General features: G+C 47.4%; 1 protein-coding gene across 2 annotated transcripts in view; it reads right to left on the bottom strand.

Annotated features, from left to right (window-relative positions):
* Positions 1-17,020, bottom strand: part of SNX17 (sorting nexin 17) — a 214,892-nt gene that overhangs the window by 58,834 nt on the left and 139,038 nt on the right. For both annotated transcript variants that reach the window (XM_086928164.1, XM_086928165.1), the window contains exon 6: positions 2,313-2,403. In XM_086928164.1, coding sequence (XP_086784290.1) covers positions 2,313-2,403 — 91 coding nt within the window. The remainder of the gene's footprint in view (positions 1-2,312; positions 2,404-17,020) is intronic.

Raw genomic sequence — 17,020 nt, 5'->3', positions numbered from 1 at the left:
AACACACAGTATAGTCCTCCTTGAGGGAACTTGGCATGCCAAAGATGAGGGTGCTTGTCCGATGCAGTCAGACATACTTAAGAATGAACAAAATAGAACCTTTAGAGACCAAAAAAGCACATAGGGACGGTCACTTTCCAAACGTTTTCACTATCCAACAGATCCGTCATTGGGTGGTACAGTCGGAATTCAGAAAAAGACATTCTGCTGCTCGCTCAAGGGGAGAAACCTTTCATATCACATCAGGGTACCAAAGTGTGAGTCTCTGGCATCTATACATTTCTCAGCTCCCCTGAGAGGAAATAAAGAAATATGTATGTCTAAATAAAAAAAGAGGCCTGGGTAAAGTGAAGCCACTGGAAAAGCACAAACCTCAGTAGAAAATCACGTACAAAAATAGCAATTCAGTCTAACATCAGGAATCTGCCTTGAATATCACAACAGTGTGGTATCTTCCGCCAGACAAATTCCAAAAGATGTTTCCCAGAGATGACGGAGTTGTTTTATGAATTGGGAGGTGAGAGGTGGAGTTTGGACACAGCCCTTTACGCAGCCATCGCAATATTTGGCTAACACAAAATAGGAATGGAGGAGGTTAACCCAGTGACCATGAAACTGCTCCATCAACTCTTACCACCAGCCAGGCAATGGAGCCCGACTTGGCATGCGTAGTGCAGGACAACTTGTGAAACAATAGTTGTAGACAAGATTGTCAACACACATAACTAAGGATTGGGACAACCTTTTGGCTATTTGGTAGCCGGTTTTCAGATATGTGAAGGGGTAACATACCTTCTCAGACCAAGATCCTTAAGAATGTTTGACTGATATGTACTGGGGACACAGCTATGAATCCGCTGCTCTATGTGTACAGGAAAACAAATGTTAGTAATACTGATAAAGATCTCTTGCACAATTCCAACCTGCTGCTGCTGCTTTTCTTTTTCCTTACTATGCTGCAGTACCAGAATGAAAACTACTGAATATTGCTTCCAAACTGAAAATGATGTCATTTCTCATACAACTGAGAAATTTGTATGAACTGTGTCAAAAATAGTATACAAAAAAAATGTGCATCAGTGATCTTGTTAAAAAATGGGAGGACCCGATTAGATGTATTAAATGCTGCTGCACCCCATCTGAAAGATCTCCCCCTCAGGGAATGGAAAGGGCCTAACCATTGCAATTGTGCTTAAAAGCAAAGGCAAAGCAGATCTGGATCCAGGTTGATGTTATGAGATTAAAGAACCTGCTCCTATTTTCAGACGTTAGTCACACAATAATTCAAAGGGAACAAGTGCTTCACCGGAGTGGAAAATGTTCCAAGTGTAAGGCAGAAAGCAATCATTCTATTTCCATAGTCAGTCAGTGCTTCGCGGGACAGCTGGAAAAGTGCACGGCTACAGTTTGAAGTGCCCAGGCACGGTCAGTAGAATAGCAGCATATCAGATTTAGAGGGAGGACAGGCCATCGAAGTGTGAACGGATTTCACTGGCAGATGGAGAACTGGCATGTTCAATACTGCTGCTGCAAAGAATCACATATACTTGTACAATGTAGATATATTGGTAGTCTGAGGAGAAGTTTAGAGGAGGTTGGTATTGGTGGAGGTGTGGGGAGTTACTCAAAATCAGACCCACTTCTCCCCTCATGACCCTCAAGAACTTCGTACAGTACCTATGATCATTGGTGCAGATAGCCCTTGTGTGGGTGTGCTCATGTGTATGAGAGATGCAATCCAATGGATTAAAACCAATTAAAATATAGGTCTAAAAGAATGAAGGACAATCATACAAGTCTTCTCTGCCTATTTCGGAGGTTTGTCCCTCCAATCCTTTTGCATTTCCTACAAGAAAGGCTGCAATTTCATAAGAATATTTACCAGTCTCTGGTGAATTCAATTCGCCTTGTGCATCATACATGACCTGCTACACTGAAGAGCTGCATCTGCTTCCAAAAGCATACACGCAAAGTGAATCGCATTTCAATGCTGTGTAAAGAAAGGACAGCTACGGCTTTCTCCATAAACCTCAAGTCATCTATATGGAGCCAGACATAACAGGGGCTCAAGAGCTATATGGACTACATTCATAAATGGGGAAACGTCATTAGTAACAAGCTGTTATAATTAATTAGTTTACATTTTCCAGCAGGGACCCATTAGGAGCGATGATGCAAAAACAATGGAACAGGCCGGGCAGGAAGGGAGTTCCCATGGCCTGCGGACAGAACATCACCAAAGTCAGAATGGGTTTCAGGAAACAGGTTCACTTGCAAACGTCTGTCACCACAAGAAATGTGCAATCACTTACAGGAAAACGAGCTGTCCTTCCCCTCTCGGACGAGGAACAATTTGAAGTATCCCACCAAATCATCTGGCAGATCCAACTTGGCAGCAAGGGCCTGGGGAAAGAAAGAGCTTTCAGAAGATACCAATCTGGAACAAGTAAATCACCCAGGCTGAAGCAAGACCAGCCATATCCACATCTGAACACAGATATTGTTACGTTATATAGAACACATAAAAGCAGAAATGAAGTAAAATATGAAATATAGCAAGAAATGTACTTCATCCCATGCACAACTTCCTAGGAGCAGCTATTGACCTGCTTCAGCATCCTGTTACTTATGCTAGGAATCGACTTGTCTCCACTAAAATGCAAGTACTCCATCAAGAGTATCTGCTCAAGGTAACTCATTCCCTTAACTGGCCCGCCTTTCAGAACAAGTCACATTCAGACCTCCTCCAGCTTAATCCACAATGCTAGTGAGCAAAAATATATAAACGACTAACATTTATTTTATCAGTCAGGGTTAATCCCTCTTTTCTGCGCTAAATCCTCCTTCTCAGTGATTGACACTGGAATGCGTAATAGGAGTCAAGGAGCAAAGTAGACATCTTAAATTTAAATTTCATTGCAAGAGAAAGAAGAAAGAGAAGAACCTCAGAAAGAGGGCAGAGAGAGGATCCACAGCCTTTGCTGTGCACTATGCCACAAATCTGTTCCAACTGCAGGCGTATACCAACTTTGTGGAGGGACGCCTGGCTGCCAGAATGATGTTACAGACTTCAGGAGGCAAGTAAAATGGCCTCAACTGTCGCCACTCAATCTCCAAGCATGGAGGTAGAGACTGGACATGTTCGGGTGAAGGACCGTCCCCTGCTGCTGCGACAGAAGGTTCTCCTGAAGAGGCAGACGAACTGGGGGATCGACTGACATACTGAGTAGCTCGGGTACGAGTACCTTCGTGCCCAGTCCGGAGCCACAAGGATGACTTGTGCCCGGTCGCGCCTGTTCTTCTTCAGCACTCTGGGCAGTAGTGGTATAGGCGGAAAGGCGTACAACAGACCGCAACTCCACTCACGACGAAAAGCGTCTCCGAGCGAGTGCCGCCTTGGAAATTCCAATGCGCAGAACTGATGACATTGCGCGTTCTCTTCGGTGGCCAATAGATCTAACCAAGGCTCTCCCCACTGCAGAAAGAGACCTTGCGCCACGTCCGAGCTCAGACGCCATTCGTGATCCATCATGCACCGGCGGCTGAGACCGTCCGCCCTGGCGTTTAGAGAACCTGCCAGGTGTTGAACCACCAGGGTCACGCCCTGATGTTCCAGCCATTGCCAGAGGCGCAGAGCCTCCTGGCATAGGGTCCACGACCCCACCCCGCCCTGTTTGTTGCAGTACCACATGGCGGTGGTGTTGTCCGTGAACACCTGCACTACACTCCCTCGGACAGAGGGGAGGAATGCCTTCAGTGCTAGACGAATCGCCCGCAGCTCCAAAAGGTTGATATGGAGCCGGGACTCCGCAGGAGACCAGAGGCCTCTGATCTCCGCCTCTTCCATGTGGCCTCCCCACCCCTGGAGGGACGCGTCCATCACAACTACGTGCTCCGGTTGGGGAAGGGAGAGGGATCTGCCACTGACCCAATCGCGGTCCGTGAACCACCACTGCAGCTGTCTCGCAGTGCCCTCCGAGATCAGAACATGGTCGGACAGGTTGCCCTGATGCTGGGCCCACTGAAACTTCAGGTCCCACTGCAGAGCCCGCATCCGCCAACGGGCCAGAAGGATGCAGGAAGCCATCAGCCCCAGAAGCCGCAGCGTCAACCTGACAGAGACTCGGGATAAAGGCTGAAAGATTGGAATGAGAGCCTGTATATCCCGAACCCGCTGTTCGGGTGGGTAAACCCGAAACTGCGCCGAGTCGAGAACCGCTCCGATGAAAATGAGCTTCTGAGAGGGACACAGGTGTGACTTCGGCACATTGATGGAGAACCCCAGCTGGTGCAAGAGGTCTGCCATCGTCTGGAGGTGGCTGACGACTGTCTGAGGCGAGCCCGCCTTCAACAACCAGTCGTCGAGGTAGGGGAAGACTGAAACCCCTAGCCTGCGCAGATGAGCTGCAACCACAGCCATCACTTTTGTGAACACCTGTGGGGCGCTGGTAAGGCCGAAGGGGAGCACAGTAAACTGAAAGTGCTCGTGGCCTACCCTGGACCGTAGGTAACGCTGGTGGGCCGGCAGGACGGGGATGTGGAAATAAGCGTCCTGCAAGTCCAACGCTACCATCCAGTCTCCTGGGTCCAGGGCAGCTAAGACCTGAGCCAGTCAGCATCTTGAACTTCTCCTTCCGGAGCCTTCCGGAGGAAGCCGTTGATGTTCCGTAGGTCCAAGATAGGGCGTAGGCCCCCTTTGCCCTTCTTGGGTACCAGAAAGTAGTGGGAGTAGCAACCACGTCCTACTTCTGGCCTAGGAACGCGCTCGATGGCCCCCTTGGCCAAGAGGGCCGAAACTTCCTCCTGCAGAAGCCGCAAATGATCCCCCGATTCGCGGCGGTGTTGCGGTGGCATGGCTTGAGAAGTCGTCTGGAAGGGGAGGGAGTAGCCCCTCCGGACGATCTGCAGCACCCACTTGTCCGAAGTGACAGTGCGCCAGTGAGAGTGGTGATGGCAAACCCTGCCCCCCACTGGCGTCACATAGGCCGAGAAGCACGGATTAGGAGGGTTTAGAGGCGGATGCTGCGGGGAAGGGTGTGGACTGGCCTCGCCGTTGTCCCCGACCGCCTACACGGCGATTTCCACATCCGCCACTGCGCTGGATGGTAGTCTGCGGCGTGTGGCTGGCAGCACGTGTGGGGGCGCACCTTCTTTGGCCACAATGGAAGCGAAAGGCACCCGTTTGCTGGCGCAGGGCCGAGAGGCCCAAGGACTTGGCCGTAGCCCTGGAATCCTTAAAGCGCTCAAGCGCATGGTCTGCATTGTCGCCAAAAAGGCGACGGCCATCAAACGGCATGTCCATCAATGTGTTTTGGACATCAGCCGAAAAGTTGGCGGACCTCAACCAGGCTTGGCGTCTAATCGCCACCGTCGTTGCCATCGCTCTACCTACTGAGTCGGTGGTATCCAGCCCACACCAGATAGAATATTTGGCTGCATCCCGGCCCTCCACAAGGGCTTGGCCGAGTTTGGCCCGTACCTCCAACGGACACTCTGGCAGCACTTCCACAACCGTATCCCACAGAGAGTGGGTGTAGCGGCCCAAGAGGCAAGCGGTGTTGGAAGACTGCAGTTCCAGACTAAGGGAGGAGAAGACCTTTTTACCATACATCTCGTACCTCTTGGATTCCCTGTCCGGCGGAGCCGACGGGAATGCGGTCTGGGAAGTGGATGCCTGGATGACCAGGCTCTCTGGGTGGGGTGGGTGGACAGGAAAACTGGGTCTCCCGGGGCCGGGCGGTGGCGTCTGGTCACGTTCCTATCTACGGGCGAACCCGTAGCGGGCCTGGACCAGGTGCCCAAAAGAACGTCGGTCAAGGCCTCATTAAACGGCAGCAGAGGCTCCGAGGGGCATGACTGCGGTTTAAGGACCTCAGTGAGGAGGTTAGTCCTCACGGCCGCGACGGGGAGCTCAAGGCCTTGGCAGCCCTCCATCAACACCACACCGTATGTTGCCCCCACCTCCGAAGCCACGGTAGGGGGCGAGACAAAACCAATGTCTGGAGAGGTGTCCGGACCACTGGCATCCCCAAGGTCACCTGTCCAGTCCTCTAGAGGCTGACACTCTCGGGTCAGAGGGTCCTCAGACCCCTCGCAATACTCCTCATCACCCATCTCCTGAAATTCAGGGTTGTCAACCAATGGGGCCAGTTCATTGAAGTAAAAGTCCCCAAGTGCCGTCGGATACGGCGCCCAGCGGCGCTGTTCCGACGTCGGAACCGGAGCGAAGGAGGCATCGGGGACGGTGCCGCCCGAGGACGGCGCCGGAGGTGACACCTTACTGACCGATGCTGGGGGGGGGGGGGGGGGGGGGGGGGGGGGGTCGTAAGGTCCACCGGCGACGACCCAGATCCCGTAGCGGGTCCATGGGGTCCCACGGCGCCGGGCCCCGAAGGCGCCGGCGGCGTCGGGACCGTTGGGCCCTGCGGCGCCGGGCCTGAAGGCGACATCGGGACCGAAGCACCCTACGGCGTCGGGGCAAAAGCCCCCGACCCGCTAGGGGCCCCAGACGGGCCCACTGGGCCCGAAGGCCCCGCGGAACCCGGAGGAGAGAGGGACCTCGGACCTCATGGCCATGAGGAAGCGCTCTATCTCCTCCGGCGTCGCGTCTCGCCCAGGGACCGGAGGATGTGGGGCTGGACGCGACGCCCGTGACTCCGACGGAGCCGCGTGGGTGGTGTCACCCGAACCCCCGGCCGCGTCGCACTAGCGTCGGGGGGAGTCAGAAGAGCGATGACGCCTCTTCGACTTCTTGTGTTTCTTACCTGACGACAACTTCGACCCGGAGGAGTGGTGCCAACTCTCGGAGCTGTGGTGGCTCCGACCCCGCGACCTGTCCCTCGACCTCCCGTGGGACCGGGACCTCTCGCGGCGCGGGACGACTGCCGGAGTTCGAGTCGCCTGCGGGACCGCTCCCGCCTGGCTTTCGAAGAGAGGGCCCGGCAGTCGGAGCAGGCCTGGTCGTCGTGGTCGATGCCTAGACAAGTTAGACACAGGTGGTGAGGATCCGTGACCGACATCGTGCGGTCGCAATCCTCGCAGTGCTTGAATCCAGGCATCCCTATGGCACCGATCGGAGTCGTAAGACTACGAGAAAAGATCAAAAATTATCGAAAAAGATAATCAAAAAGTGACTAAGGGTTACTGCTTTTTCCAGATCTGCGCTTGCTGGCGCGGAAAAAAGAAAAACTGACGTCAGCACGCGGAGGCGGCGTCTAAGTACTCCGACGACGTCATCACGGTGTCCACGACGACGGACGTGAAGCCGCAGACGATGCCTACGCGCAAGGGTACTGCTACGCAAAAATTTCTGGATCCTGTCTGACGCCTGGGGATATTCTAAGGTAAGGAATCTATCACTGACATGTCTCTTTCAGATACACAAGGCGTAGTTCCCATAGCCCTTGAACATCAATTAACCTTCTATTTCTTTACTTGTTACACTGAGAGAACAATGAGCTATTAACTAAAAGGCAGATTCACTGTTAGGTAATGCATTCTTTACACTACGAATCAAACACTCTTTAAATCCACAAGTTAGTCTATTCAACCATTAGAGGAAACATAAGGAAATAGGAAGGTCATGACATTCAAGAACATATTGTTGCTTAATTAAGTAATACATTTTGTTAAATTGAATTAGTCAGCAGTTATGACAACATCTCCAAGCAGGTCATTCTAAGGTCAAGCTTCTAAATCACGTTGTGTACATTTCAGTAATATTGATTTCCCTTCTAGCTAGAAAAAGCTTGCTTCATAGCCTTTCAATGACCTACATGAATAACAATGACTGCCTACAGCAAGTTAGCACATTTCAAATGCGTGTCAGTTAATGTCCATGTTTACGCTCTTTAGCTTACTATGTTAATTTTTCTTTCTAATTAGCAGTCTATTAACAGCAACCGATCACATGAGTCCAAACCACACTACAAATTAATTATGTATGTTCTGGAGGTTTACACATGTGAGCAAATAGCAGACACCAACAATATCGCCAGGCACATCAACAGGTAAGCTGTGAATGCACAGCAAACCCTGTAATTCACCCTAAGACACACTGCACGTAGACCAGAGGTTGCTCATTTCAGGAATAAACTGAAACCTACTTCTTTACCATAAGCACCTAAATGATGTATGTTTAGGCCTTTCTTTCAACACAGACTGAAAACCCATGTTGATTAATTAACAAACCATTTAAGCAATGTTAAAGAGTTTGCCTGCAACGCCGTCTGGTTCTGCGGCTAGGTTACAATATTTACAACAAAGGCTACTTGTCCACAAATCTCTCATTTAAGATGCAACTTGTTTCAATTGATTTAAGATGTTTGACATTCCGAGGAGTGAACAATTTGATTCCACATAACACGTTACATAAATAAAATCATTACTTCGAGTTAAAGATTCACCCAGGGAACGTATGAAAAGAATAAAGCATGGTGCTCTATCGCTTTTGTAATGTTTTGTAAATGAATGACCAAACCCTATTTTTACGATATGGAAGAGGCTTAAGGACGAAAATAAAATTAATAGAAAATATGTTGGGTTGCCCTAATTAATCTGAAATTCCAGTCTGAGGTATTAACCATCTGTCTAAAAAGCTGCCTCCCACTTCTCTAGTACTAGAACAGTTCTGAAGCAGCATCAGAGGTTGCCTGAGACCAGGTGCATTGACAAAAGTCAGATTAAGGCAATGCCACAGCAGAAAACACTCACACTCGATTGATGGGAAATACTTCTTGGAAGGAAAACTGCCACGCAATTGATGTCCATCGTCGATACACTGCTGAGCACTGTCCATGTGAGCCATCGGGCTGTCTTTCTCATCTGCCAATGTACGCCTACACAGCATCTTTGGGTAATTGTCCAAACAGCTTCAGTATTTTGCAGACTGATCTGAAGATCACCACTGTTGCTGCTTAACTGATCCCGCTTATAGCGCTGCTCCAGGCCCCCTCTTACAATTAGCTTCTGGAGGTGTCTGACTAACTCCTCTATCTCCTGCCAGTATTGACAGTCGTATCAGGAGAGTAGTCCAACCGACCTAGCAATGCTCCACTCTTTGTGCATCCGAAAAGCCACAAGCTTGCCAGCTGTTTCTATCCTCTTACTCTCCTCATCGGGGTAAGGAGTATTTGCTGTGACGTTGAACCACTAGTGAGTCAGGAGGAACCTGGCCTGGGTCTTTTAAGTTCTCTGTCGAGGTCTTAAGCATGCTGCGAATGACAACAGTTTCTTACTCTTCTCAGACCTCTAAGTTAAGGGTTGTTTCCGAGCCAACCTAGGGACAAGTCTGAGTGCACATCTAGACTATGACTCAGGTGGAAAATGCTACTTGCCAGTATACATCTGTTCTTGGCATGTAGAGCTGCAGAGTTGTACACTTAGCATTAGATCGCCACCTGGTGTTGGGCTCGGATAATTGCATGTTGTTGTTGTCTTGGAAGAAATCTTTGTAGTCACGAGATAGGTGACTCCTCCCTTGGACGATAGTGTGCATGGGCATCGGCCCCATACTTAGATTGTTTTTCGCCATGATGGGAAATGATGGAGTTAGTAGAAAGAAGAAAGTATGTCAATGCATGTATATCTAATTAAGATAAAACTGGAACAGTCACAGGCCCCGGGGAGGCGGGAGGGCATGTACAACTCTGCAGCTCTACATGCCAAGAACAGAGTCACCTGTGTCTGTTTCAGTAGTTTGAAGGGCAGCTTGGCCTACTGCAGCTTGCTGCTTGGCTTGCACATCAACACAATAGTGTTTAGTGAAGGTGCGTGTTGTAGACCATGTTGCTACCTTGCATATGTCTTCTGGAGGAATGTTTCCTAAGAAAGCCATAGAGGCTCCTAGTTTGTGTGTGGAGTGCGCTCTAGGAGGAACTGTTAATGTGCGTTTTGCTTTGTGATAGCATACTTGTATTCATTTAACAATCCACCGTGCAATGCCTGATTTTAAAAATGGGATTGCCTTTATATGGTGGAGACAAGGCTACAAATAGTTGCTCTGTTTTGCAAAAGGACTTGGTTCTATCTATGTAATAGAGAAGAGCTCTTTTGACATCTAGTGTGTGTAAAGCTCTTTCTGCTACAGAGTCTGGGTTTTGAAAAACACACTGGTAACTCAACTGCTTAGATGAAAAGGAGTAATTACTTTAGGAAGGAATTTAGGATTAGTTCTTAGAACCACTTTGCTACGGTGTAATTGTAAGAAAGGTTCTTGTATAGTGAAAGCTTGAATTTCACTAACTCTCCTAAGAGAGGTAATAGCAACAAGGAAAGCTGTTTTCCATGTGAGAAATTGTAGTTCACATTTATGTAAAAGTTCAAAAGGGGGTCCCATGAGCCTTGTAAGAACAATGTTTAGGTTCCACTCTGGAGAGGGTGATAACCTAGGAGGAATAATTCTTTTTAATCCTTCCATAAAAGCTTTTATTGCTGGTACTCTAAACAACGACATATGTTGTCTGTTTTACAGATATGCGGCAATGGCTGCAAGATGTAAACGTATAGATGAATAAGCTAGATTACATCTTTGTAAATGTAGAAGGTAACAGATAATATTTTGGATGGAAGCATCTAAGGGATCAATTTGATTATTATTGCAGTAAATGTCAAATCTTTTCCATTTAGCAGCATAGCAAGCTCTAGTAGTAGGTATTCTGGCTTCTTTAATGATATTCATACAGTCTGGTGGCAGGTTAAGGTAACCAAACTCTAAGACTTCAGGAGCCAGATCGCCAGATTCAGTTGATTTGGATCTGGATGCCTGATGTCTCCATGGTTCTGCGTTAACATCGATGGTGTGAGAGACAATTTTTGGTGTGGAACTAGAGCGAGTTCTCGCAGTGGGGTGAACCACGGTTGGCGTGCCCATGTGGGAGCTACCAGAATCAGTTTGAGAGACTGTTGTCTGAGCTTGCGTACCACTAGTGGTATTAGTGGCGTTGGCGGAAAAGTGTACGCAAATCTGCCTGACCAGTTCATCCATATCGCATTGCCCTTGGACAACGGGTGTGAAAACCTGGCGGCGAAGGTTGGGCATTTTGCTTTTTCGTGTGTGGCAAAGAGGTCTATCTCTGGATGACCTTATGAAAACAAAAAACTCCTCCTGAGTTTGGCAAAGGATTAGTGATGCTGGATTCAAATGGGGGCCGTTTGCATCAGTGAGAGGGATTTAAATATTGCGTAGAGGAGCGCACATAAATTGTGTGCTGTTGATAATAAATCGTAGCAAACAAAATCAGAGATCGTGAGAATACTGTAAAGCATTAAACAAACAATCCGATAGTTTCCCTATTCAAAATGGCGGCCACTTAAAAGGTCCGGCAGACTCTTAACATCAGGAATAAAGGCATAGAAATGGTGAACAAGATTGAAGGCACAGAAATGGTGAATGTGGACGTGGGGGTGTGGCGGACCGGAATACCAAGCGCGGAGGCCGTATATAGTGGGCAATGTTTGTTTTTATTTCTAAACCTCTGGTTAAACAGGGTAAGTATCAGTCTCGAATGTTCAACAAAATAAATCCACAGCTCCTCGGTTGGAAGGATGGTCCGGGTTCAGGACACGTGCCCAGCTGGTTCTTCCGGAGTTCCGGTCTTGGGGATGTCCTCGGAGGTACCGGGAGGGGAAACAAAGAAACAAAAGAAAGGAGCCGTTAGTCCTGCCGGACTTCTCTCGTCGGATCCCTGTTACCAACACCTGGGTCCGTGAGGGGTAGGAAGACGAAAGTGAGGAGGGGACGGTAGGGTCGGGGTAGGTACGGGACACAAGCCGGGTATCGAGATGCAGGAGGGGTGCCGAGTGGCGGGACGTGAAGGGGCGAGGGTTTATTTACAACGTGAACTGGTGCTTCACAATATCTACACAGTGCTACGGGTGACGACGTGATCCTAAGGGGTTATCTACACAAAGGAGTTATTTACACTGCACCTAATGTGCTACAAGGGTGATTCCGATTCACTCACCCGCTCCGCCGCAACTCTCCAAGTTGAGTTGTGGCCGCTCCCCAGCAACCTCCGGTGGACTCCACCAATCTTCGGACCAATCTTCTTCCTCTTCGGTCGCCTTCTCCTTCGCCGCTCCGGTCGGGGTCTCCTGCCACAAGCTCAATCCGACGTCTGACTGTTTCCTGGTTCCGGCTTTTCCAGTGTCCGGGTCTCGCGAGGGGGAGGTACTTCCGGGGTCGGGAGGGTGTGCTTCCGGGTGTCCGCCGTTCCGGATTGGGTCCTGGAACAGAGGACAGAGGGTTGGACTTTTGGTGGGTCGGGCTGTTGCTATGGACGCTCTGGCTGGGACTTCCGCATTGCACAAAGGGCTGAAGTGACGCGGACCAAGGATGGCATGAGGGGACGCCGCATCACAGTGAACAAAATGAGGAATTGAATTAGAATGTCCACAATAGAGCAACCAAGAGGCCAATACAAATTGACGCACTCGCACCGAGTGCAAAACAAACAATAGTGAGAATTCGAAGAAATGACGGCACATGTCTTCGTTTTCTCACATCAGAGTCCTAATGAAAAATAAATAGTACGATAAATAATGACCAATGAGATATGATCGAAAGCCAGCTCAATAAATAACAAATAGGTGATTCAACAATATAAAGAAAGGGTACTTAACCCGTTACAAGATGGCGACCACGCTAAGGACATCAAACTCCTAGGTACACACCGCTAGAGCTCAACAGGGCGACCCGGTGCCAGCAATTAGACAATTAGTGAGAGTACTTATACCAGACACACTGAGAGTTTAAATCATTACCTAACAGCCCGGCAAGGAGGAGGACGCCACGCAGCTCAGCTACCCTAAACAAGTAAGAAAGAGAGGGGTTTGTTACCTAAAATTGACATTAGGCAGCAGGTATATAACACTGCTTCAACAGTAAATTTAGATACTGTTTGTTGCTTTTCTAGAGTTGGCAGCTAATTTATAAAAGCCCAATGGAGTGACTCTTGATTTCACACTAAAGAAAAAAGGAGGAAATCAAGTTTAAAGCAGGTCTTTTCGCTAAGAAGGTAAGATCTTTAGGACAGCGGGTAAGGATAATTAGAAGGGAACTAAAGCCCAGAGAGTCTAAAACATAAATTATCTTGTAGACAAAGTGGTGAGAAGAACAGCGACGGGTAGCTCCCAGAGGCGTCCTTCCAACTCTTTAAAACACCAAGAAAATAGGACCGGTAAGCCCTTTCTTTTAAGACAAACAGGGAGAGAAGGCTATGAGACATTGGAGAATAACCATAGTGAGTGATAAAAAGGCAACTCCTTACAAAAAGAGATGTTTTTCTGTTATGATAGGATTGAAGTTGGTCAACCCGGGTGCAGTACCAACAAAACTGACATATAAGGTAAAAAATAGGATTATATTATGTCAAATGGTGAAAAGAGCCCAAAGAAACAGGGTAACTAAAAATAAGGTGCATTTTCTCCTAGAATAAGAAAGAGGAAAGCAAACAAAACTTCATTAGGAGAACATAAGAGCGGAAGAGAACCTGCTCAAAAGACCGAGAAGGTAGTGCCAGGAAGAAAATACAAACCTGGGTAAGAACATAGAGGTACCCGAGGGTGGGACTCTATAATAAAGAAGGGACGAAAATCTGACGGCCCTTCTTTACCTTTATATACAGCCCACTTGTGTCTGATAAAAGTAAATTGATGACACCGCATCCTAGCGATAAAAATATACCACGCTAGTTAGGTCTTCCCTCTCAGTAATACTACGGTGTGGGAACATAGTAATACAGGGGACGCAGGGAATAGATCTGGATTACAAAATGGCGGGGTTACCCAATATTAGGAGACTAGCTAAAATGTTAATGAATCAATGTGGAATTGTTAGATTAAATATTGGACCTAATGAAATGCATTGTGATATGTTTTTTATAGATATGATTTAAATGAACAAGTCCTGAAGAAGGTGCAAGATTATTTGAGGCACCGAAACGCCTGTCGACAGTTTGTTCTTTTTGTATAATAAATATGATGTATATGTAGACTTGTGTAACAATGCTTAAACAGCATTTTTTTTTTTTTTGAGTTTTTTTTAAAGCTGACTAACAGCAAAGTCGAATATGCACAAGATTGTTTTTATGAAATAATGTGTTATTTTTAAATTATTTGAATAAATGAATGAAACTTTTAACTTTTGTGTATGCAATGTTTTCATGCTATCTTGTGGTTTGATACATATTAAGTTGTAAATCTGGTAACCTACGCAATATTTAAATCCCTCTCACTGATGCAAATGGCCCCCATGGGAATCCAGCATCACTAATCATTTGCCAAACTCAGGAGGAGTTTTTTGTTTTCATAAGATTGTTGACTCAATCCTTTTCCTGTTAAAAGGGTAGCTTCCCTCTTTATCTTTTGATATCTCTGGATGACCCCACTTGTGAAAGAATGGTTGAAGAACTTGCAGATGTAGTTCCCATTCGTGAATCTGTTGCGTCTGTCGACTTAACAGATTGGCTATCTGATTGTGACCTCCTGGAAGGTGTTCTGCAAGCAGATATATCTTTTGTGGAATGGCCCATCTCCAAATGTTTTGTGCGAGCTGGGACAGTTGCAGGGAATGTGTGCCTCCTTGTTTCTGTATGTAGTACATGGCTGTCATGTTGTCCGTCCGGATTAAGACAGCTTTGTTCTGTATGTGTACTTGGAAGGACTTTAGTGCCAGGAAAAATCGCCAGCAACTCTAGGCGATTGATGTGAAGCACCTTTTGTTGAGCAGTCCATGTTCCCGGAGTTGTGTGGTGGAGCAGATGTGCTCCCTATCCTGTCAGGGATGGGACTGTTGTCAGTACTATTTGTGGAACAGGCTCGAGGAACGGCCGCCCTCTGGATACGTTTTTGGTGTTCCACCACTGCTGAGTGCGATGTGTGCGGCTGTCTACTAACACCAGGTCTGTCAGTTGTCCCTGTGCCGGATTCCACTGATGTGCTACACATTTCTGCAATGGACGCATTTGCAGTCTTGCATATGGTACAATAAAAATGCAAGATGCCATCATGCCTATTAGTTGCATGAACACTCTGGCTGGGAGAGAGTGTTGGTTTTGAAACCTTGTGACTAAGGCTTGAATGCTCTGTAGCCTGGCTGGACTGGGATAAGCTAGAGCTGTATTGGTGTTTATGGTAGCCCCTAGGTATTGATGTACATGAGGGCTGTATATGTGACTTGGTGTGGTTTATTGTAAACCCCAAGTTGTGCAGTGTCTGAATTGTGTGAGATGTGTGTTGAACACACTGGTTGAATGACTTGGCCTTTATGAGCCAATCGTCTAAGTAAGGGAAGACATGGATATGTTGTCTTCTGGGATGTGCTGCTACTACTGCTAAGCACTTTGTGAACACTCTTTGGTGATGTTGTTACCCCGAATGGAAGGACTTTGAATTGATAGTGTTGTCCTTCTAGCACAAACCTGAGATACTTCCTGTGGGAAGGATATATGGTAATGTGAAAGTAGGCGTCTTTGAGGTCTAGTGTAGTGAGGAAAATCGCCTTGTTGCGATAATGGAAGCACTTGTTGTAAAGTGATCATGTGAAAATGATCTGAGTGTATATACAGATTGAGAGGCCTCAAATCTAGAATTGGTCTGTGTCCCATCCTTTTTGGGTATTAGGATGTAGAGAGAATAGACCCCTGTTCCTTGATGTTGCAATGGAACTAGCTCTATTGCATCTTTTTGCAGCAATGAGAGAACCTCTTGTTGGGGCAGCTTTAGACATTGGACGCTGTCTGGGTGGCATATTTGGAGGGGTAGCTGTAAGCTCTAGGCAGTAACCATACTGGATAATCTGTCTTACCCACTTGTCTGTTGTGATGGAATTCCAGACAGGTAGGAACTGTGTTAATCTCCCCCCTACAGGAGTGGTAGGCTGTTGGGGGAATTGAAGGAAGTCACTGTTTAGAGGTGGAAGAGGATCGATTGCTGTTGTTACCTCGACCTCTTCCCTTATTGTTATTACCTCTGTAGCCCCCTCTAAAGTATCCTTTATTATAGGATGATTGTGTATTAGTTTGAAAGGAAGCTGAATTGTCTGCTCCAGCTTGTTTGGAGCCTCCTCTGTAAAAGGAGCGACAAAAGGAACCTCTTGCTTGGGTGGACTGCAAAGCTCCCATAGACTTGGCTGTGTAAGTGTCTTTTTTTCATTTTTTCAAGAGTCTTGTCTACTTCTGGACCAAACAACTGCTGATGGTTGAATGGTTGATTTAAGATAGTAGTCTGTACCTCTTGCTTAAATCCTAAAATGCGTAGCCACACGTGAGGTCTAAGAAGGACACTGGCGTTTATTGCCCTGGATGCAGTGTCTGCTACATCTAGTGCGCATTTAATGGAGGCGTTAGATATAAGCTTACCCTCCTGTATGAGGTCATCTGCTTGTGTCTTATATTGGTCCGGTAGATGTTGTAGTAGCTTCTCTAGCTGATCATAGTGAGCCCTATCATATCTTACGAGGAGGGCCTGTGTGTTAGCAATGCGCCATGTATTCCTAGCTTGGGCAGCTATTCTTTTCCCTGAAGCATCTATGATTTTGGATTATCGGGAGGTGGTGCTTCTCCGGATGTTTGTGAATTTGCTCTTTTCCTAGTGTTTAAAACTACTAGGAAGTCTAAGGGTAGCTGTACCGTAATGTAAGAAGGATCCCCAGGAGCTGCTCTGTACTTTTTTTCTATCCTTGGGTTTATGATTCTAGCACATACAGGATCTTTAAACACTTCTGGGGCATGTTTAATAACTCCTTTAATCATTGGCAGTATTTGCACAGATTTTTGGGAATGTTCAAAAGTGTCTGGTAAAAAATCCTCTTCTGCCTCATCTGAATGCATGGGGACATTGTGATAGATGGTAGCCCTATTAATTAAGTGTCCAAACCCAATATTGTCTTCTGGAGGAGAAGGTTTAGATGGATATATATGTGGGTCAGGAATATCTGGTAGATCCTGTGGGTTTGGATACTCCCAGTCTGGTGAACCTGTTGGGTAGGGAAAAGGGTCATCTGGGTCTTTCCCTCCCCCCA

This window comes from Lissotriton vulgaris, chromosome 6 (assembly GCF_964263255.1).
Source record: "Lissotriton vulgaris chromosome 6, aLisVul1.2, whole genome shotgun sequence".
NCBI classification, from domain to species: domain Eukaryota; kingdom Metazoa; phylum Chordata; class Amphibia; order Caudata; family Salamandridae; genus Lissotriton; species Lissotriton vulgaris.
This window is presented reverse-complemented; position numbering and strand designations above follow the sequence as displayed.